The sequence below is a fragment of the Bombus vancouverensis genome, chromosome 10 (assembly GCF_051014615.1).
Source record: "Bombus vancouverensis nearcticus chromosome 10, iyBomVanc1_principal, whole genome shotgun sequence".
In the NCBI taxonomy this organism is placed as follows: domain Eukaryota; kingdom Metazoa; phylum Arthropoda; class Insecta; order Hymenoptera; family Apidae; genus Bombus; species Bombus vancouverensis.
The window spans coordinates 9,284,138-9,307,216 of NC_134920.1; the positions used below are offsets into that span (position 1 = coordinate 9,284,138).

General features: G+C 35.4%; 2 protein-coding genes and 1 long non-coding RNA gene across 4 annotated transcripts; 2 read left to right on the plus strand and 1 right to left on the minus strand.

The window, feature by feature from the left end:
- Positions 1-543: 543 nt before the first annotated feature.
- On the plus strand, positions 544-5,270 carry Lac (septate junction protein lachesin). The gene is made up of 7 exons (XM_033334513.2): positions 544-620; positions 710-844; positions 1,168-1,409; positions 1,485-1,741; positions 1,811-2,214; positions 2,518-2,638; positions 2,753-5,270. The coding sequence occupies exons 2-7, from the start codon at positions 799-801 to the stop codon at positions 2,772-2,774; spliced, it is 1,092 nt and encodes a 363-aa protein (XP_033190404.1). The 5' UTR covers positions 544-620; positions 710-798; the 3' UTR covers positions 2,775-5,270.
- A 74-nt stretch (positions 5,271-5,344) lies between these two features.
- On the minus strand, positions 5,345-10,170 carry LOC117156954 (D-altritol 5-dehydrogenase). Its single transcript, XM_033334516.2, has 5 exons — positions 9,988-10,170; positions 7,266-7,523; positions 6,278-6,515; positions 5,750-5,928; positions 5,345-5,618 (listed from the first exon to the last, which is right to left on the minus strand). The coding sequence occupies exons 1-5, from the start codon at positions 10,123-10,125 to the stop codon at positions 5,415-5,417; spliced, it is 1,017 nt and encodes a 338-aa protein (XP_033190407.2). The 5' UTR covers positions 10,126-10,170; the 3' UTR covers positions 5,345-5,414.
- On the plus strand, positions 8,822-9,990 carry LOC143303292 (uncharacterized). 2 transcript variants are annotated; one of them, XR_013059441.1, is made up of 3 exons: positions 8,822-9,100; positions 9,165-9,282; positions 9,430-9,990. It is a non-coding gene; the product is annotated as an uncharacterized LOC143303292 (long non-coding RNA). The 2 variants fall into 2 exon arrangements; XR_013059442.1 differs by having other exon boundaries at positions 9,177-9,282.
- Positions 10,171-23,079: the final 12,909 nt, after the last annotated feature.

A 23,079-nucleotide genomic window follows, 5' to 3' on the forward strand; every position in this document is an offset into this window, starting at 1 on the left:
TATAAAGAAAAATAAGGAAGAGGAGTGCAATAGTAGCAAACTAATAATATTATTCTTTCAAACGTGACTCTTAAACGTATTTAAAAAATATAAGAACAATTATGTTAATCCTTATTCAAAACTTACTGACGTTGAACCTATGTATATATCATTATTCTTATGCATTTTCTTGAGGAAACTTTCCATTACTACGTTTAATAAGAAGAAAAACAAAAGCCTTATTCTGAAATCTTCTTTTTGATCTTTTTAACAAGAAATTTTTGATAAAATATTTTAATAAAACTTTTTTTTTTGTAAAAAATGTAAAAGAATAAATTTACTGGGATTTATCGTTTTATACATACTGTAATATGACTGCATTAGAAATTTTTGAATCAACATAATAAATCATGTGTACAACTATTAACTTAATTAAAATTGTTACTATTTGCGATAGAAGATTGTATATCAAAAATAAGGTAAGAATAAAATAAAATTTTTAAACAACTGTTATAAATATGTAATAATTGATATCATTAATTTATATTATACGTTCTAAATCTTTCGGTTACGGTATTTCGTTTGATTAGAGATATAGCGTCATTCGCCATATTTATTTTCAGTCAACAGACACCTGTACTGTGAGTATTACTACGTTCCATTATTATACACTTCTGGTGTGTGACAGCGTCGACGACGATATCTAATGTTATAAATGTTACTAACATAGGTTAGTAGGTGGAAATAATATTGGTGAAGAAAGGTGAAGATTATTATTATTCCAGCTTTACTGGAACATTACAACAGGGGTGTGTCATAATGAAGACTTTTTATACATTTTTGGCGTTCGCCTTTTTATATGCAGGTAAAGAACAAAGAGATTTATTTGCAGTGCCATTTTGTACGTACTGTTTTTTAATATAAATGTTTTGCTTCTACAAATCTGTTCTTATCTACTTAATGAAGCGAATTTACGTCGACCCTTATGCAAAATTCAATGTTTACAAAACACCCTTACACGCAATTAGTTTAATTTGATACTTAACAGAATCACGGAATGTATAGCATGTTACATCTCTATGTGTGCATCTCTATGTATTTTGATATTAGGATATAGAATATTATAATGTTACTATATTTAATTAAATTAACATCTTTAACTAGAAACATTACTATCACATTTTTCAGTTAAAAGTCAACGTACACCGACAATATCTTATATTTCCCAAGAGCAAATTAAAGATATTGGTGAAACTGTAGAGTTCCGTTGCTCAGTTTTATATGCACCTGACTTTCCAGTTGTATGGACAAAAATTAATAAAAACGTTGCTAATGACCAATTACCACTTTCGCATGGTAGTACTTTAATTATAAGAGATACCAGATTTACCCTCAAATATGATGATGCCCTATCTACCTTTAGATTACAGGTATTATGTTTAATACATATTGTGCTTTTATTGTTTAATAGAGTAATTTAAATATTAATATAATCCATACTTCAGATAAAAGATATTCAAGAGACTGATGCTGGATTTTATCAGTGTAAAATTTTGATATCTTTGAATAATTATGTATCTGCAAATGTTGAATTGCAAGTTCGTAGACCACCTATTATTAGTGATAATTCAACCAGAGCTCTGGTTGTCACTGAAGGGCAGCCTGTGCAGCTTGACTGTTATGCTGGTGGTTTTCCTACACCTAGAATTTCATGGCGTAGAGAAAATAATGCCATCTTACCAACTGGTGGATCAATTTATCGGTAGGTTTGTTATCTCTTATTCTTTAGACATTTATATGAATTCTGTTCTGACAAGTTGAAATATTACAGTGGCAACACATTGAAAATTTCTACAATTCGTAAGGAAGATCGTGGGACATATTATTGTGTAGCTGAAAATGGAGTAGGTCGTGGGGCTAGACGTAATATTAATGTTGAAGTTGAATTTGCTCCTGTCATCACAGCTCCAAGACCACGACTTGGTCAAGCTTTACAATATGACATGGATCTAGAATGCCATGTAGAAGCGTATCCTCCACCAGCTATCGTTTGGTTAAAAGATGATGTTCAATTGTCTAATAATCAGCATTATAGTATATCACATTTTGCAACCGCGGATCAATATACTGATACAACGATTAGAGTGATCACAATTGAAAAAAGACAATATGGAGAGTACGTGTGCAGAGCTGCTAATAAATTAGGAACTGCAGAAACAAGCGTTGAATTATTTGGTATGTATTCTGAAATACGTATATACATATGTACGATTTTAATAATATAAATCATTCATGAAATGTTGCTTCCATTTTTCTAGCTGTAATTATAGTTACATCAAATTGTAGAATTGATAAACATGTATGCATTTATAGATTGTGCATGATACTATAATTTGATAACATCTATTTGTTATTCTTCTATAATTCTGTGTATAGTTTATTTCATCCTCTTATGTTTTTTTTTTTTAATTTACAGTGTATTCATTTGTTAAGTTTAGTAGTTAGCATGCTCTAGATGTTTCCTTGTTTTTTGCGCAGAAACTACTGTCCCTGTGTGTCCGCCAGCTTGTGGTCAAGCCCTTTATTATGGGGCTGGAGTAGTACCAGTTTCTTCAGGGCCTTTGGTAGTCTTAGTTTTATTTATTACAGTTGTTATGAGGTATGTTAATTTTTGGAGACAACTTGTTCTCGCTTTTGCACATTAGCATTCACAATTCCAATGTAATATAAATCTACCCTATTTCATGTATGAACAAATTTTATAAATTTGCAGAAATTTCTACGCCAAATATTAATTATCCCGGACTTCAGTGGGCGGCAGGAAGTCAATGCAACTTATCGAAATGGTTGCTAATAGCACTATGGTTCACCATTGTGAATAGATATTAGAAACATTACTTATACAACAACTTTAGGGGCCTAATTTGTTTTTAACTCCTATTAGATGATTATTTTTGTAGTTATGAATAATGAAATTGAATAATTATTAGAGACTAAAAATTTTAGGGGCCAACAATATAGTAGATGTTGGCAAGGTACAAACAGCATTCTAGAAAGATACATAGTGATACATAGCGAAAAAATTAATGATATTACTAATAGTTTGAGATTTATATATATAAATATATATATAGCCTTTTTTCATATATCAGCACAACTGATATATTCGTGAAAAAGTGAAAAAGTGATTGATAATAATGTTACGAACATATATCAGCTTTTAACATAGTTTGTAGGAGTTCAATTCGTACAATTCATACAATTTGACACATTCGAGACTGATATATTTTGACAAGACCGTCCTTAGTGGCAGCTAACATTTTTACAGCTATAATAAGAAATTAAATAGCGTAAGAACAAGATAAACAGATTTTAAAATTATTTTCGTCTAAAAAGCGTTACAGCCCATATAGTGGGTCGATAGTTATTGAAATCTTTTTCATACTAGATAGGTGATGAGTCACCATGTAAGTTGTAAGCGTAGAATAATAGTTGTTAACCCTCTACACCCGAGTTTTTTGTCGATTAAATAACGACGCCAAATATTATCTGTGCCTGGGAGAAGTACTTCCAGTACAAAGGGTTAATACTCCAAAAAAATGAGCACAATTAATGTGGAGATAATTATGAAATCATGAACATAAATATTGTTATTCCTGTTTTATGTTTGTGAAAGTATGAAGAATCTACAACAGAATAACTTTGCTAAAGCACATATATAATATAAGAAAATTATCTGTAAGTACTACATATAATAAATTTTTTCAGTATTCCTTAAGAGAACCGTCTAAACATAAATCTGGTTCATCCTCATAGTCTGTATACTAGTATATTGCATGATTCATTAACATGACATCATCTGCACTTTTTTACTCTATCTTATACTTTATGCTTCCCAGTAACACTTCAGATACTGTTTTATGTCTATAGTATCCCTGGTGGGCGAGCAAAGGAGCATAAGTTAGAATTATTAGTTTTGCAGCTTCTCAGCTTCACTTATAATATTTAATGTGTTATATAAAATCAGATCTTAAATTTTGTATATTAAAATTTCAGATAAAAGAGCGGAAAGGGAGTCAAACTGACTTGTACTGTTAGAATCCTAAGCAAAAGACAGCAATGTAGAAAATATTAGCATTATGTTGGCAAAAATTTGACCTATACTCTTTTGCCTGCCAGATATATATGCAATCAATTTTGTTCACACTATAAAATCTTCACTTCTTTGATTCACTTTCTTTCACTCTGACATGTTAATAGCTGTGGTTGTGGATTATTCATCCTTCATTCGATCTTAAAATTAAACACATTCTTTAAAGTATGCTGTTCTAACACGACATTAACTGACTGGTCTCATAGGTTCTTAGTCTCGAGTGTGTTGAACTCTTGTTAACGCGCTATTTAGAAGAACTCGAACAATAACAATACTCTATAGCTGCCTTGTTACACAATGTTTGGCAATAGAAAAAGAATTATTATAATGTTAATACCTTAATCGTGATACAAAGCATGTAAAAATTTGTTCTAGATCTAGTTCAACGATTGTATATTGTAGATGAAATTATTTATAATGATCGCTACTAAGATATTTCTTATTGTGTTAACAAACTCATAAAGACTGCATACTCATAACAGGGATCGTTTCTCGTCTTTTTTGGACTAACTTAAAGTATTTATAACGTCCCTCGGAACTGCGGTCGCCCCGAAAACGTTGGTGTTGGTCTTCCTCGCTTCCGCTTCCGCCAACCGTTAAGGCTCGAAAAATTTACGAGGTTTTTCTACTTTGAACCGCAGTTAGATCCTCGTTATTAAAGTTATAGTACATAGCGCACTTTTGCTCTGTATAAATGTATGGGACGAGAGAATATTTGACGAAATTTATATACGAAGAAGCGAAGATTGGCAGAAGCATTTGCGTTTGCAAGAAACGAGGATTTTTATCGATGTTGGGGCGAATTATTGGCAATTCACACATCCGGGGGCGTGACACGAAGAGTAAGGGGAAATAATAAAGAATGTCGCAAAACAGCTTCATTGAGAAAATCAATTTTGATTATTTCAATCTATCACTAAAGAAACAAGATTTAATGAATTTAGCTAATTAGGCATCTAAGAGAATCTCTATAAACAGATATTCCTTATTTTACCTTTTACTCTCCACATATCACAAGTGCAGAGCTACGTAGAATCTCAAAATAAGTAAGATTTTTTTATGACCTTTTTACGAGTTTGCAATTTTATATTTACTTCTAGACTAATATGAATTTTAATAAACGAGAATTGCGTGGAAATCATGTTCCTTTATATCAATACTTATCCTTTCATATTTATATTCCAGGGCAAAGAATAATGAAACGCGTTTAAACACTGTTAAAAAATAGGACTCCATTTTATTGATTTCATAATCATACGAACTTTTCAATTATTTTTCAAGCTTACAATTTGAACACTGCTTTACTGATCTCGCCTTTCTTCAAACTGTCTAAAGCTTCGCGATACTGCGACAACGAGAATACTTTAATACCTAAATTATCGTAATTAAGATATCTATCGGCCATTGCACGCAACAAGCCCAACCCTTTAGGGAACGAGAAAGGGTTTATGTTTACACCTAAAACTGTCAGCTCCTTTAGGTAGATCTGTTGAGAAGTAAATTAAAATTAATTACTTCTTCTTACCTGTTCGTGACGTTGTATGAATAAACAATTAGTGGAAAAATAATGAGTCAGGAGCATGGAAGCACAATGATACACGGTTGTGATTAACTTACCTGGTATGGCTCGATACTGAATTTCGCGTTGGGATTAGCGACTCCGAATATGCATAAGCGGCCACCTGATCCTAATAATGGAATCGCTGCTTGCACAGCTGCAGCCGAACCGCTACAGTCCACCACCACGTCGTATGTTTCCTTTAATTGTTCCGGGCTCTTTGCTTCGAAATCAAGATCTGGCAAATATAAATATAAATAATAAAATCAAACCTTCTCTTACAGCATAATTTTTGTTACGCATTTAGTTATTCAAAATCTCACGAAACTATTTCTATATATATATGTAAAACTGTGCGTATGTCATAAAAACATTTTGGAATTTCATTCTAACGAAATTTGACTGTTATATTGGTAAAATCATTAAGTTATTATAACGTTAGTAATACATTAGTTAACGTCAGTATAAATTAATCTATTATATCAATGAAATTTGAAATCAATGACCAATCGATGGTGCTATTTATCTATTGATTAAGATTGAAGATAATTTTGTAACTAGAAACTAAGAAATTATGTTGCTGTTACCGAGCTTGTTCAGCATTTTCCGCCGTTTCTCTTGAGGCTCGCTGACCGTCACGGATTTCCTAAGACCGTGTAAGTGCAACATGCAGGCCCACAAAAGGCCAATGATTCCGGCGCCAATTACGAGCACGTTACTACCAACGCTAACGCCGTTAAGTCTCTTCCATCCATGGGCCAAACACGAGAGAGGCTCGAGAAGGGCAGCTTGCTGCAAGTCGATGCTATCGGGTATTACGTGAACCTGAAAAAAGTTAAAAAATGAACAACAACGATAAGGAATAACAATAATTCGAAATTCGTGCAACTTTATAATTCCTTTTACGCTTCTTTCTATACATTTATACAGGGTGGTTGGTAACAAGCGGAAAGGGGGTGATTCTACGCGAAAAAAGAAGTCGAAAATATAGAATACAAATTTTTCGTTTGAGGCTTTGTTTTCGAGAAAATCGACTTTGAATTTTCGCTCGGTACGCGTGCACTTTATCACGTCTCGTTATAACGGATCTCACTGTAGATCGTTGTCTCGATGGAAAAACTGAAAAAAAAATAAAAAAAAATTTTTATTTTATATTTTCGACTTCTTTTTTAGCGTAGAATCACCCCCTTGCCGCTTGTACCACTAGTTACCAACCACCCTGTATATTTATTGGGTTGTTCAGAAAATTCATAACGAAAGTTAAAAAAGATTTAACTATAATCAGACATCTTTTTGCTATCTAGAATTTCACGAGCTTCTTCTCGTACGATTTTTCGTTTCTTTCGCCGTGTGAAATTGTAAAACGTCGTACGTTAAAACGACCAAGTATAGCAAAGCTAAAAAAAGCTAGGAAAATCCCAATTTTATTAGTAGCCTTCGTTTCTCTCATAGGTGGAAGTCATGCGAGAAAAATAGAGGACAAAGTTTCATTATTTTTTATATGCAATATGGTCTAACGATTTTCCAAAGGATTTGTTTAAACCCGTAGAGGGCTTAATGAAAACGTAAACGGACCTGGGTTTCTGGTACGATAGCGTGCGTGGAGAATCCACCGTCTTTGAAGATTCCTATCGTGCTGTTTATGCCACCAGTTTGACAGTGCTGATAAGAGCCATCGTGACAATGGTTGCAAGTATTACAACCCCTGTTAGGGTCGACAGCCACCTTCTGGCCGACTTTAAAGCTTTTTACCAAGGAACCAACCGCGTCGACAGTCCCCGAGAATTCATGGCCAAGAGTCAGGAAGCCTTCCTTCTTGCACGGAAATGATCCCTGAACGATAGAATTTTTATTTTATTATTACACCTTAAAATTAATGCAAAAATATTATAAGATTATAAAGTTATAGCAGTTGACTGTTTAGAGCAAGAGAACGTGGATATATGGTTGATGAATCAAATATCAAAATATGTTCATCGGTTGCTTAATTACAGCCACTTGATAATGGAAACAGTTTAAACATATTTTCCCCTTTTCTTTTCTTTATTCCTCGAAGATAGAATTGTTTAAATTACGGAAATATATGGCAGCATATATCGATATTAAAGTTATTATGCTTTTTACAAAGCTTCCAACAAAAAGGAAATATCAACGATAATACTGCTTATAAAAGTACAAATTGATTATTTGCATTTTATTAGAATTTAAAGAAATAAACGCAGGAAATTTCTTTAGGCTACTTTCTCTGTTAACCGTTTTGTACTGTAAATTGACATATCACGAGAGATCGCCTGAAAAAGAACGAGAATTATTGCCATGCTCGTGGTAATATTCCAATCAGTATAATGAGATTAAATGCACGGCAACGCGTGTGATCGATAAAGTGCATAGTGTACAGTTGCTATCGTGTTTGGCGAATATTTGTCAAAAGCGAGCGTTATATCACTCGGCCATAGCCTCTATCTCTTGAAATACTTGTACGTGTTAAGAAATTATGCGACATTCTCGTGGCACGACCATGGAATGCAACCGCGCACGAGACTCGTAGCGAAGTCTGCTTTACGAAGTAAAGAAAAAGAAGAAAACGAAAAAAAAGAACGTTCTTTTGTCAAATATGCGAAGAAACAGATTACTATTGTCATGTAACGACAGTATATCTCGCGTCCATATCCGATTAGCGTCTGCGAAAGCAATTTCTTATTCGCTTTTTCTTAAAAGTGGATCGTCTGTGTGTTTAAATACGTTATACCCGGTCAAATAGAATTAAAGCAATACGATAGAAAGAAACAAGTATTTGCAATCACGTTTCTGCTTCGATAAAAGTAAATTGTTAATATCGACAAGAACACTTGCATTTCGTGGTAATTGCAAACATAAAACATCTGATAGCGATCGTTTCAACTAACCAACTCGGTGGTTCTAGCGTTAAATAAAACAAAGGTATTCCGATGAAAGAAATTTTAATGCATTAAATGCAACTCGATTGAAAGTTGAATTAATCAGAATCCTGATAGAATAATACAGTCGACACTCTGCCCAACAAAAAATGACATTTCACGTGCTCCGACGTAATATGTCCTTACATAATAAATCATTTTTCCGTATACTGTATCAAATAAGTCCTTATATAATAGATGACTTTTCCAATAAGCCCGTGTACACGTGAGGTCGTACAACGAAACGTGATACGTAATTAGACTGCTGATTTTTATGCGCTTAGGGGAAATTTGAAGATGCAGGAACGCACAGAATGCACGAAATGAAGCAGTAAATAAGACCTTAACTGAGACTTATATAAGACTTCGTATGTAACGATATAAACTTGTATAAAGAGGTTGTTAAACATTTAAACTTTACATATCGTCGTTTGCGAGAGATGCAGATTTTAAGCGAGAATCAAAGAGTTTAAAGTAAGTACAATAGAACTCGATTTATCTGTGCTCGTCGGCAGACAAACAGTTTATATAATTGCAGTTCATAAAATAGAGGCTCGCCAATCATCCCTGCAATTACGTTTTGTTCGCATAACAGAAGCTCGCGTTCAGATGAACAAATCGAGCCAGAAGAAGTTAATCGTAATAACGAAGCAGTGGTAAGTGAAACTTTGTTTCCACAGAAGAACCATCGGACATCTTAAAACGTATCGAAGCATTTACAGAGAGAATCGCAACGTATCATATAAAGTTACGGTAACATAAACTCGCTGCATAAATTAATCTCTAACTTTAATGATTTGTAGACAAGCCAAGAGTTGAACCGTAAAGAACGAACCGCGATAACCAAGATAAGATCGGGGCATACTCAACTGACACGTATGTACATACTGGAAAACAGTCCTGTTAAATGTGACATCCGCAGTGTCAGGCTATCGATCACCCACGTAATCATAGAGCGTTCTATATAGAACAACTGAAGGAGAGAAACATAATGTCGACGATAATCTTAACGATATCCTCCCCGGTGATCTCGTTCCAACAGAAAGATTATCAACCTCTGTAAAGAAATTAAGATACTGAACAGAATTTGGTAAATCAGCGTTTATAAAAATAGTCGCCAATGATCGTAGTTGTAGTCGATGCGACTTTAAATTAAATAAATAAGAATAACGATAAAGCTTCGTTCAGGTGAACGATAGTTCAGCTGTAATATATCGTAAAAGCAGAAAGTTTGTCGAAACTCGTGGAGGAAACGCTACGTAGTAAAAAATAATAAATGAATGAATAACATAAAATTTGCATAAGCGTTTTCAGACTTGTGACAATGGAGAGATAGAGAAAGCATAATGATGACGACGTACTTCCAATATATGAAGGTCGGTGCCGCAAATCCCGGAATAAGCGACCCTGATTCGAACTTCGTTCGGCCCTGGCGTCGGTATTTCCGCCCTTCGCAACGCAAGGGTTCGGTTCTTCACGTCGAAACTAAGGAATTCCATGATCTCACTCGTGCTGTCGCGTATCGTACTATAAAGCGTCACGATATCTCTATCCAACATTTATATATACGTCTTGCGACATATTTATGTTTATATGTTGGTGCCGTGCGCCGATATTTAATCGCCAAATGCTGTCGCATGTGTAAGTATGTAACGCGGCAGTCGTCGAGACGATCACACCGAATGGAAAATTAAGGAATCAGATTTAAAATGTTCGGCGACGCATGCATAAGTCGATTGGAAATGGAATTAAAAGGACGTGTCCAAGGTGAAACAGATATCGTTTGGTGGTCCGGTTCGGTTGTTTTATTTATGAATAAAATGATATTCATGAGAGATTGATTCGCGTAACGTGTTTATCAACTGGTATTATGACTTTCTTCGGTATACAATAGCCGTTGAAAGTGTTTAAACCCTTGTAAAAATCCTTTATGAATATATTACGTGCATTGTACGAGACATTTTGGAATTTCTTTGCCGCTGTAACGAGACCGGGATCGTCGTTATGTCGGCAAAAATCGAAACGAATTTGAAAATTAATACAGAGGTAGTACGATAGCTCACGAAAAGTATTCCAACATCTGTACAAATCTTTTATGAATATATTACGCGTGTTACAGAAAACATTTTGAAATTTCATTGGCAAACTTGTACGTATAGAAGTTACGTGATATTTGATGCGAGTATATATTTCGTAGTGATCACAAAAGTATTGAAATAGTGAATTATCTAGATATTGTTACTTATGATTATTTATTATTTGGAATCATTTTTAACACTCGTTACATATTTAAGATGGTTATAGTTATTTTTAGTATAGTTGTTTTTTTACTAAATATACGTTTGTCGGAAATATCTTGTAATTTTTATATAGATCGCCAGATTATGCAGATTTCAAATTTTATCGATATAATCGCGACAGTCGCGTCTCGTTACAATAGCAGTGAAACTTCAGAATGTTTCGCGTAACACGGAAAGTTTTCCTATTAAAGGATCGAGGTAATATTCATGAAAGAAACGATAAATCTTGATAAGTATACAGACACTATTTCCAGCATCTGGTAAAACGGTGTTTACATCTAAACCATGACGTGTTTCACTAGTGCTCCAATTTTCTCGCATGGCGAAACACATCCTTCATCTTATTTCCACAAGAGAATATTTAAAATTTAAAATCAGTATGGTTCACATTTCCAAGGATACTAACTATTTCACTGATTCATTTCTCTCATCTTAATTTTATCGATTAGCAAAATAACGATCAAAAAATTGGAATGCCGTATTTTATATCGATTTAATTATCCATTTTTTATTTCATAAATTCTTGTCGCATTTCAATTTGGATCAAAGAACGATTTACTTCAAACTCCAACTCCGATAAAAATTTACCTTTTTGAATTGGATCGAAAGAAACCGACCAAATACTAGAAAAATCAAATCGGTTGAAAAAATCAATTGTAACGCTAACAATTTTCAACGTACCAACTTTCCGTTCATTTGTATAAAAGTATCGAAACTACGCTATGGATTCTAACGTATTCCTAATCGTTTTAGCATTGGCATATTCTTAAAAATGTCCAGGTAGTTTGCAGTATTCTTTTGTGCCGCTCGTGTCGTCTTTCGTTCACGATTATTCATGCAAAGGAAAAAGTTCAACGAAGCTTCGAGTCGAGGTAGGACTGTGAATAAAATTACGAACAGTCGAAAAGCCACGGGATATTCGTCACGCGTATCAATCGCTCCGTGAAATTTGTGAATCTCTTGGCTAGGGCTCGTAAATTTTTCGAGGACAACTCCACGTGTCCTCGAAAAGTTTCCATTCTTAAGATCGACAATGCCCTGTAGAGCGCCTGTCCCAGGAGAGGAATCCTTGTGTTCGATTTTGTATGCTGGTGATTTGTGGACTCCGCTCGTGTACCTGCGGTCGACACCTGAACCATTTGGTAGAATGAATGGTTCAGCAGGTACCCTGGCGATTCATGGTGTAAATTTTATCGAACAATCGGCTTCATTAACAAACAAAGCCTCGAAACGACTCAGCCTGACTCGAACGTAGGTTTCCGGCTAACAAGTTGCAAACCTGTGACACGAAGATGTAGCAAAATTTTTCTCTTCCAACTTGTGTATCTGATACACCGAGACATGGGAGATACAAGAGAAAGATACGATAAGTATATTTGTTGATTTTGATGTAGTTTTATGATTAAACGAGAGAATTATAACATATAATTAAGAACGAAGATAATCTGTTTTGTTTGAAGATAAAAGAGTTTCAAAAGTAGCTGATAAGTTGACTAAGTTTTGTGGAAGCCAGAGATATTATTATTAAGACGAGCAATATTTAAAGATTTTCAATATTGCGATGTCATAGCGAGCGGTATTTATCGTGAAAATTTAGTGTGAAAGTTGAGAACTTTTATAGAGCTTCCAAGATTTATTATTATACTCGCCGTTTCATTTTTAATTTTGTGAAACTTCTAAGGTATGCATACTTTCTTAAGCTTCGTTTTAGATCGCTCGTACTCGGTGATTTCACTGCATGTGAATTTTACTTATTGCTGTTTTATCACGGTTATTATTACAACCGGATATTTATATCTGTTCGATTGCAATTACACAATAAATCTCAACGACACATCTCATTAATCTCGATTACGCGTATCGGTGTTCGAGATCTATTGCAAATTCCATTTATCATTCGTTATGTCCTTCTAGAGAATTCCTTTCATAAGACGCGGTAAATTGTAAAACGTTGATTAATGCGTTAAACCCGTTAGATCGAATCATTTGAATTATTATGAGTTGAAAAATTTCAATTTTTTAATCCTTAAATGTTTAAATTCAAGATATTTAAATGGAAGAAAGAAGCGTCGCAAAAGAGTGTCAAACTATTTACGAATTTTTGTCACATGTTCTGGCTACTACAATGAAAGGAAGATTTCGTTTATTTTACAGCATGACAGTTGTAAATCTTTGATTGTGAAGCGATTCCCGTGGACAAAAGCCATCACATTGCAATGGAAATCTGTTGAGGAAGGTTCAAATTTTGAAAGTGAGATCCTTCCAGACGATTATACGACAGCTCCGACTGCGCTACATACTTTTTCTGCGTTTCTAAATTACATTTCCAACGACTTTCTCAACAAGATGGCAAAAATATTATTTTTACCCTAATAGTCTACAGTTTTGGACACTCGAATAAAAAAATCATCATAAACTGCGTTTCAGATCGGTTGAAAATTATAGTGCAATTAATAAGTTACAGTGTAATTAGTAACAAACAACTGTAAATCAGTTCATTGCTGCGTTTCATAAAATAGCGTTCTGCTTTCGTCCTACGTTCCACCTTTCATCGTTGTGTAAAGTTCATTATATTTCGCTAAGTCATTTCATTGATCATGAAACTAAGATAACGATGTTTTCAAGATTTGAAATATGCGACTAAATTGAAATCCACAAAATCAGATCATTTCGTTACTATGATTTCTAATCCTACTTCGTCTTATCACAGAGGCATACTTTAAAATCTACGATGGAATAATAAATTCCAGATATTTTTCCTATCTACGTTTAAAACAGGGAAAGAATCGCCAGTGCCACAGTGAACATTAAAATAAGCTGATAAGTAGGCTTATTACTGTGGCTTTGCTTATCAGAGGAGATTAATAAAAGTAAGTCGGCTTTTTGGAGAAAACAAACTGGAATAAATATACGAGTTTTCAGATGATTTCGTTCGTTGATAGAGAGGTTGGAGAACTCTTTCGAGATTATAATTAAAAACGGTGTAATTAAACGTGTACGGTGCTCCGTTAATGCTTAATTAAACAGGAATATGTTTCAGTCGGTGGGAATAAGTTAATTATAGTAAGTTAATAAGGAAGTTTGCAAGACGAATATAATAAATAGACGGAAATTTATTAAGGTTACACGTTCACGTTATTCGCGTCTGTGTATTCCGAAACTCGATGAAAAATTGCCAACTCTTAACGAACTGGAACCTATTTAACACCCGGTACCTTTTAGAAGATCTTTTTACTCCAGCCGCGTTCACGTTCTGTTAAAAGAGTTTCGTAACTTCGGGAGAAACGAGTATCTGCTCTTAAAAAATTTCCCATCTACTAAAATTTATTAAATACGAAGAAATAATTGACAAAATAATATGACGTCACTCGTTCACTCGTTATTAGTAACCGTGTCAACCGATATGGCATAAAATCCGAAAATAAAAAAGGAAAACCTTCGACGTAATATTATAGCGAAAAATGTGTCGTAACAAATATAAAACAGGGCGAATTTATGTTACAACCCAATAATTCGCCAAGAATAAATTTCAAAAACTGGTCCATTATTTCAATCCTACTAAAAAATTCTATCTTTCGCAAACATCTTTGTAAAACGAGTAAAATTGCGTACACATCCAAACACAGTACGTCTGTATTATTCAATAAATTTGTGATCTTTATCTTGCAAAGAATCACCAACCCTAGGACGACTCTTATATTGTACAATTATGAAAACTACCAAGCCCTAGTTCTATTTCAGGCTTACAGTTATCTTGCGAAAGCCTCCCATGGCACATATTAATTATACTACTCGCTATTACGTAAGTAGTAGTTATAATTAATAATTATAGTACTCGCTATTAAGTAAGCCATCGAGGAACATCGTAAACGATAAAAAGAAATATACCCAACGGAAATAAAGCTCCTTTCCCTTTTTAAATCAAAATCTTCAAACTAAATCTGCTCAATTTCAGCTCGTCGAGGGTCCGTAGCTTTCTGTGTAACTTAGCTCGATTAAACTTAACGAAAAAAAAAGCTGAAAAATCATCGTCACGCAATTAAACTCGATGGAGATAAATCTCTCCAGACGTCTTCTTACTCTCTCGACAAAAATTTCTATCAGAACACTCCGAAATAAATAAAGTAAAACACATGGTGAAAAGTAAACGAGACGACTCTTCCTCTCCTATCAATTAACGATTAACGATTTTGTAGTCGATTGATGTAGCATTTAAGATTTGTCTTCCAAGTAATTTAAAGCGGAATTTCGCCGTACCAACGACATTTTAAAATTTGTCGCCAGCCATCTCGGTACCCCTGAATCGATATATCGACTCCGCGGTTTTCCCCAGAACTAACTTGAGCCAATATTTCGACTACAGATGAGTTTTCGTAATAGAAAATATTTCTACCCAACAGGTATATGTACACGTGTTTTACTAAGTGCACCTACCTTCGTTATTAAGAAGAATACGTTAATTTTACTAAACGTTTTGGAAAGTCCATATTTTCTAGGATATTTCCGCACGGTACATAGAAAACTCGCATGGCAGTAAAAGCGTTCAAGTTGGATAGCGTCATTACGGCATACGCGCCGTAAATATTTATTGCTTCGACTGGAAATGTCACCAGAAAGATATGCCAACCGCAAAGGTTTCGATTCGCCAGAAATAAACCCGAAGATTCATCTTCGCCTCGTTCTATTAACAAAAAAAAAAAAAATTCCTCTACTAAAACATATCCGAGCCAACAACAAGATGACAAAGGAAATCAACGAGATACCTGTACGATTTTTGACCAGTTAAATTCACCATGAACGGAGAGTATATCTGCTTGGTGAACGGATGCTCGTGAAGGATCCGGTGAATCGATGCCTGGTGAAGAGTTCCATGCGCGTGAGTTTCCTCGGCTAGAGTATCATTTCTACGAGATCTCGATCGAGGGGGAAGGGGGTAAGTTGACCCGGTGACCCAGTTTATTCCCGGGGGTTGAATGAACGGCACTGAACGCGATGACGTCATTCCCGACCTCATTTCCGGTTCCCGGTGCAGCCAGCTATCCCAGCTCCGTCCCGTTGACCCGAAATTTCTCGTGAATCGAAGGACGCTCGTTCATCCCGAGCCATTCTACCGACTATGAATGAATTTTCTGCATACGCGTTGCGCGACACTGAAAAAAAATTCTGAACGCCGTACGAAACACGCTGCGCTCTTTCTACGCCAGTTTCTTTGATATTCGGGGCTCGGTTAATATTATTTAATTACGGAGAAAGTTTTAGCTCAGTTAGCGTTAAGCTTTTAACGAGCCTGCTAACCCTCGATTGGTATTACGGAATCATAGATAACTATAACGTTAGATAAATAATAGGCAACGATTTATTATCTTCTCTTCAGTTAAAAATAACGATATTACGTTAGATGGATACTATTTAACGATCATAGTTGAATTAGGTTGCTTAGTTTTAAAGCGTCTAATTTTAATTTGTATTTTCTATCTCCGATGTTTTTCTATTTTTTATCTCAAATGCAAATTAAAAGAGAGCGCCTCAAAATTAAGTAACTTAACGCGAGCTGTCGTTAGTCGATGCTGACATATCAAACATTTCAGTAAACTGCGTCAATTTATTATCGAATCATAGATTACATGGTTGATATAAAAAGATGGAGCAAGTTTATCGTACGTTTATGATGTGTTAGGTAGACAACCGTTATAGCTATCCATACGATGCAGAGAGTAGCTAGTTCCTATTTTATCAGTTTGAGATTAATCAACAAAATTAATTAAACAAGCTTCGATCATGGAACAAAGAAAGGAAGGTAATGTTTCTGCATAATAAACGCCAGATGAATTTTACATTTCGTGCATCATTGAATTCAAATTGCGATATTACCATTTAATGACTGCGTATTACTCATAAGTAATTGAAAAAATCTACTCAAATGGCTTCGTCGTTTCGTTAGAACTATATCCGTGATCAGCAATTTTAATTGATCGATTATATGATGTGTCTTCCAAATTGGTATCCTCGCACGTACAGCGCACGTATTTTAGTTTTAAGGTCAATGATGAATTATGTATTAATCGTTAAAGCGCATCTTTTATTATTGTTGTATCATTTTCTTACAAGGAAAAGAACGATAAGATATTGCAATCAGCATAATGAATTCTCTAAACACTCAACGCTCTATTTTTTAATGTTACTCTATCATCTTCTCAAAACAGGAAATAATAGAATATTCTGATCAGTCTAATAGATTTTAGCTTCCATTCTTTCTTGACCAAAGAACATGGTGGCAAGCAGAGACAACGTTTGTAACTTAAATGTTTTCTAACTTATTTGTTTTGCCATCTCCTTAAGAAGCTAAAAAAGAAAATCGAACAAAATTGAATTAATTATTCAGGCACTTTATCCTTCACTTTGTTTTGACGAGAGAAGGTCTTTGTTTGAAACAACAAGATATTATCGACGAAGACTTCCATATCAGATACTAAATAGAACTTAGTTATTTTATCCCGTTTGTAAAAAAAAAAAAGAAACGAAGAAAATCGCCGATGAACTTGCTAAATCATTTAAACACTCCACCTTCTACTCCGCTTCGAGCACAAAGGATAGGATGAAAATTTTCCGACCAAAGACTTCCGTATCTCACAATTATAACTTAATTATCTTATCGTGTCTGTAAAAAAGAAAAGACAAAGAAAATTACTCATGAACTTGTTAAATCATTTAAACACCTCACCTTCTATTCTGTCTGGAGCGAGAAAAATCGGAAGAAACTAAGAAGAAAACACTCATATCGTGCGAGATGCACGTGATTTGTAACCTGAAATGGAAAAGTACTAAGTACTCGTGTGGCGTAAGTGTGTTTCAAGTTCGCGGTAAGTGACTTATGTAACCGTTTTCTTAGTCGTGTGTTGTCATGATCGCCAGGGATCAGCAGTTTCATCGGGGTTAATGCAGACGTCAACGACTCGATTAGACGCTTGCAATCATCGTCACCGTTGTCCGACACGGAACAACACAACGGCTTTTATAGCGAATAGTAGAAGAATCGACAGGGAACAGATGTTGGCCAAGCGGAAGAAGCGTGAAAGAAGCAGAGGACGAGGCAGGAAGGCGTAGGCGGTTTAGCTGCGAATTAATCCTCCGAGAAAGGGAGCAGGTGTCGGCCGCATTTCCGGATAGCGCGACGTTCGACTCTTCTTTCGTGGAAGAATTCGAAACAGCTTCCTTTGTCCGCCACCTACGTGTTCTCCCACGAGCAAACCGTACATGGGATTTCAACGATTGTTCATCACGTTCTTTCCATATATCGATACGTTATAATTGGACTTGTCTCTCCGTTTTGATGAAACCTATTTTTCGAAACATTTTTGGCTCGCTTCTGGAATGCGTCGGCTTTCAACGTGATAAGTTAGTATTTAGAGAATTGTTTATTTTTACAAGCATGTCCGATCTTTTATCAAATTCGCCCCAGTTTATTCTTCTTTTCATTAATTCGTTACCGTCTGATCGGTGTTTTATTCGAATTACACGAATCGATTGGCGTTTATTAATATTTAAGTAGCATACTTATAGAAAGCTTCTAATTGAGAAGTAACCTAGTTCATGGCTTGAGATTGAGAGTAACGAAATTTATTCTTACGGTCTTACTCGACTTTTCATCGGCGAAGAAATTAGTCGAAAGCAGGAATAGATGATTGTGATGCCGTACTATATTCTATGAATAGAACGAATGCAATTGAACGTTCCAGCTATCGTCTAACGTCTTGTGGAGAAACGAAGACTCCTTAATCGATCGATTTCTTTCGCAAACCAGGAATGATATTTGCCTTAAACTTAACATCTTAATTCTTGGCAAAAATCTTTTTCCAATCGTAGCAAGTGTAACGTTCAGTATATCTGTAGAGGACGATTGGTCGTGAGATTAAAATTTTTTTTTTTTAATTTTATTGATCACATTCACAATTTGTCCAGTTTGGACATTTGGTAGAATTTTTTAGCTGTTAGATTATCATGTGGGTGGTTACCTCCAGTGGGATACCATCTTCGTGTTTGTTAAGTTGTGTCCTTTGTGAGGTCTGCTGGGTGTTTCCTTTTCAATGAGGTTTAAATGACGAGACAACTCGACGTTGAAACCGTCAAATATATTTTAAAAATAATAAATACAGAGTCAATCGTAGATTGCTCGCTACGGGTCGTTAAAATAATGTTCGCCAAGACGCTCGGGACTAACTGATTCGCTAAAGACCGTTCGAGACTGAGACTAAGAAAATTGAAGAACCTTACGGTCGTGTTCGTTTATTTACACTGGTCGGGGAGTACCGAAAAATGTAAATTCGTCTTTGTTTGACGGTTGCACGTAGCGGCGACATTGTTTTGCCCGGAGTTTATTTATTGTTACACTAAGTATGTCCTAACGATCTTGATACTCCGAGGCAAAACAACAACATGATTCACATTGTTCTTTAGCTCATGTGCCGCTACATATCTGTCGTTAAAAATGTTCAGAATCGATCGAACAATGTGTAGCTTGAAGAATTTGAAAATTGTAGAGGTGTTTCCAGGAAAGAGAAAGCGACGATCATGAACGAATGTTTGTGTTTCTATTCTCGTAATCCTGGTCCTTTTCCCCTTTTCCACAGGAAAGAAAAGAGGCCACGCGTTTCCGGTTTTCTCGGGAAGATTCTCTAAGGACGAACCGCTTCTCTTACGCGTCGCGTCGCATCAGCATCGTCGTACAACTGCCTTGAATAAAACTCGCGGACGTACGAGCCGCTCGAATTCTTCGCGAGTCGTTGTCTCGCCTCGGTGACAACGTGTGAAAGGCATGCTCGACTCGTTGAACGTATGAGATAGTAATTTTTTAAACGATGTTCGAGAAAAGTGCCTCGTTATTTCGAGCGTTGCTATTTTAATCGAGAGAAAAAAGTGGCTGATAAGTCGAATACTTAGATAATTGTATTGTCAAGTTATCGAATAGTAGAATTTGAAATTTAATATTTTCTTTATCGTTTGTTTCGCAATTTCAAAAATCGAGAACCTTCGACAAGCGCTTGAAGAAATTCGTACGGATTTCTTTGAAAAGGCAAAGCTACCGATACACGAAGTAAAAGAAATTCACTAAAATATCGATTCTATGAAACGCGTTGCTTTTCAATTTTCTTTAAATCTCGCCGATGTTTAATTAAAAAATTTATCATATTTTTCTCGTATATTCTTCGTATCTGTACGTACGTATATATTTGTATAGTTCTAACACGTGTATACCGACGAGATTTTTACTCGGTTTTAAAACGTTATTAATTTTAAAAGGTTTCCGTGAAATAAAAACGGATGTTTTCGCTATTTTATAATTTCCATCAATTACGTGACTGTAAAAAAAAAATATAGCCGGAGGTCTACTTCATTTTGAAATATTTTTAAAAGTTATTAATTTTGAAAGATCTCGGCGATATTAAAAAAACGGATATTTTCATCTGTTCAAACATTTCCATCGGTGATGTGAAAAAAGGTCCACAGCGATTGTTATTAGTATGATTTTACGTATATTACGGACAAAATATTTCGTCGCGGTGGATGTACAAAATTTCGTAATAAAGTTTTATAAATAAGCAGATACAATTTTACGAGTTGTCGATTAGTTAATTTTCTTTCCATTCGATATAATTATCGAGGCTTGCTGATGACGAAACTCGAAAGTCTACTTTCGTAATGACTGGATGTTGCTTAGCCACCGATTCTTGGGAAAATAACTGACGCTGGCGCGCTATTATCGCGTTCACGGGTCAGAATGTGAATTTTTAAATTTACAAATAAATTGTTTTGTTCTTGTCCAAATTCTTCGTGCATTCGTATCTTAACCTTGTTGTTTTCATTTTACAAAATCATTTAAAGGATATATATTATTAAATTGCTAATCTATCCGAGCCCTTGCTTCTCTTCATATAAAATCGAATATACTATTAGATGTAAAATTTGTATAATATTAGCATGTTGCGCTTATGGGAAATTTTAAGGTGCAAAATACACAAAATACATACAATATAGGAAAAAATATAAAATATCTAAACCAAAACGGTCCTTCTAATATTTAACAAGCCAAACAAATTTCTGCCCATTCTCTATTTCTCTATTCTATTTTTTAACGATCGTTCATCATAGCGGAGCTTAAAGATTAGTAACACAGTTTCACATAATTTTCATCGCGTTTGGATCCACCTTACCATTGCGATGTTTTCTACCTCGTATTGCTACTAATTGTCATAACGTAGCGTAATATTCCAATATGATACAACGAAATATCACGTAACCGTTTCTTTAAAATATCTTATATAACCATACTTTTTACCCAACATAATTTCTAAATAATTACTATTACACGCTTTCACACCAGTTCCAAACTTTACCAACATAATAGCGATATACCCAACTACCGTAACAATCCTAACGAGATTTCAAACTGTCCCGAATAACAAACGTAATATATTCGTCCAGAGAGTTTCTGCGAGCGTTCGAATAATTCCATGGACACGAGTAGGTGGGAAATTAACCGAAATGAAATCACAAGTCGAAGTAAGATTCGTACTATCGTTCGACGATAGCGAGGCTGGTCTGAACGCGTGATCCAGCCACGAGTCTGAGAAGGAAGACGCGGGCATTTTATCGGAGCGATCGCTCTTAGAGGCGAGACTCTATTTTTACGGCATCCAAGGATGCTGAAAGGGATGCATTATACGAGGATGACCCAGTTCTGTGCCGTCGGCAGCGGTGGAAGCAGCGGCGGCGGCGGCGGCGGCTTCGGCAGCGGTGGCGGTGGCGGCACGGTGTTCCCGGCTGAACTGGCTGGTTGAATGGTCTCGCCGACGTCACTATTCGCGAACTAGGTCGCCATAGAATTTCCGTATCCCCTGTATTGTAGCGGTCCCCGGTCAGAAAAAAGCGGGTCGCTTGTTGTTGCGGGCCGTTTGTCTAACAAAGCGATTCTCGCGAAATCGAATTAACCGAAATGAGGATTGTTTCGCGAACCGAGAGAGAATCGTCGATTAACACGACTTACGAGGGATGCTCGGTTCTCGTTCAATTATCGATGATCGAAGTACTCGTTATACGTATCGTATCGTATTGTATTCGTTTATCGTATCGAGACTAATGTTAATTACAATCTTTTCGTCTATGTACTCGCTCGATGCGTTCTACTTTTATCGTAGTTTATTCCTCTAAGTTAAACCTTGATTCTTTATCTGTCTAAGGTAGTTTATCTGTATCGTAGTTTACTGTACGAGTTGCTATAAATTTGTATATGTATCTGCTACGGTTCATTCATGGGTCAGGTTTTAGCAGTTATGTGAGTTTAGTGATTTTCAAATACTAATATTCGATCGGTCTACTCGACTGCAGTCTGTTCTGTTAGGAAACAAGGAACGATTTTTAAAACGCGATGCCTTTTTTCCTTTATTTATTTAACGGCCAAAAGTTTACGTCTTTTTAGAATGACGTTCGAACATATCGACTGTCACGGTGACGATCAGTTTTCCGGATTCGTATCTACATTTCTCAGGGCGGTTAAAGTAACTTGAACTTTATGGGATGTAAACGATTTCTCATTCGCAGCGCTACTATGGTCTGTACATTCTTATTTCTCGACACGAGATATAAACGTTTCAAGTAATATGTAATCCGAATAACGTTACATAAATAACGTAGCAGATTAAATTTAATTGAAATTTCCATATTCATATCTCGATTAATTCGAATGATACAATATGAAACAGAATCAATAAATTATAACCAGACGGTGGGTATTTATGCAGATTCGTACTTTCGAAAATAGAATTAAAAAGGTAGTACGTAAAAGCTAAAAAATTCCTTTATTTACCAAGTATCGTACAAAGCACTGTGCTTTTCGATATTTAACATACTTTTTCCTATTACGCGCGTTCCGTGCAAATAAAATAAAAAGCCGCGGTGTAATCGCAACCATCGATAAAATGTCAATGTAATTTTTAGAGAAGATCGATAATAACAATCGATGAGAACGACTTTCGAAAGTATATCCAGCTATCGCAACTGATATCGTCGTCTATATGCATCGTATTTTTATTATTTTTCATTCTGTTGTCTGGCTTTCTTTCAATATTATCGGAGACCCGTACGAAGGATACGAGGACA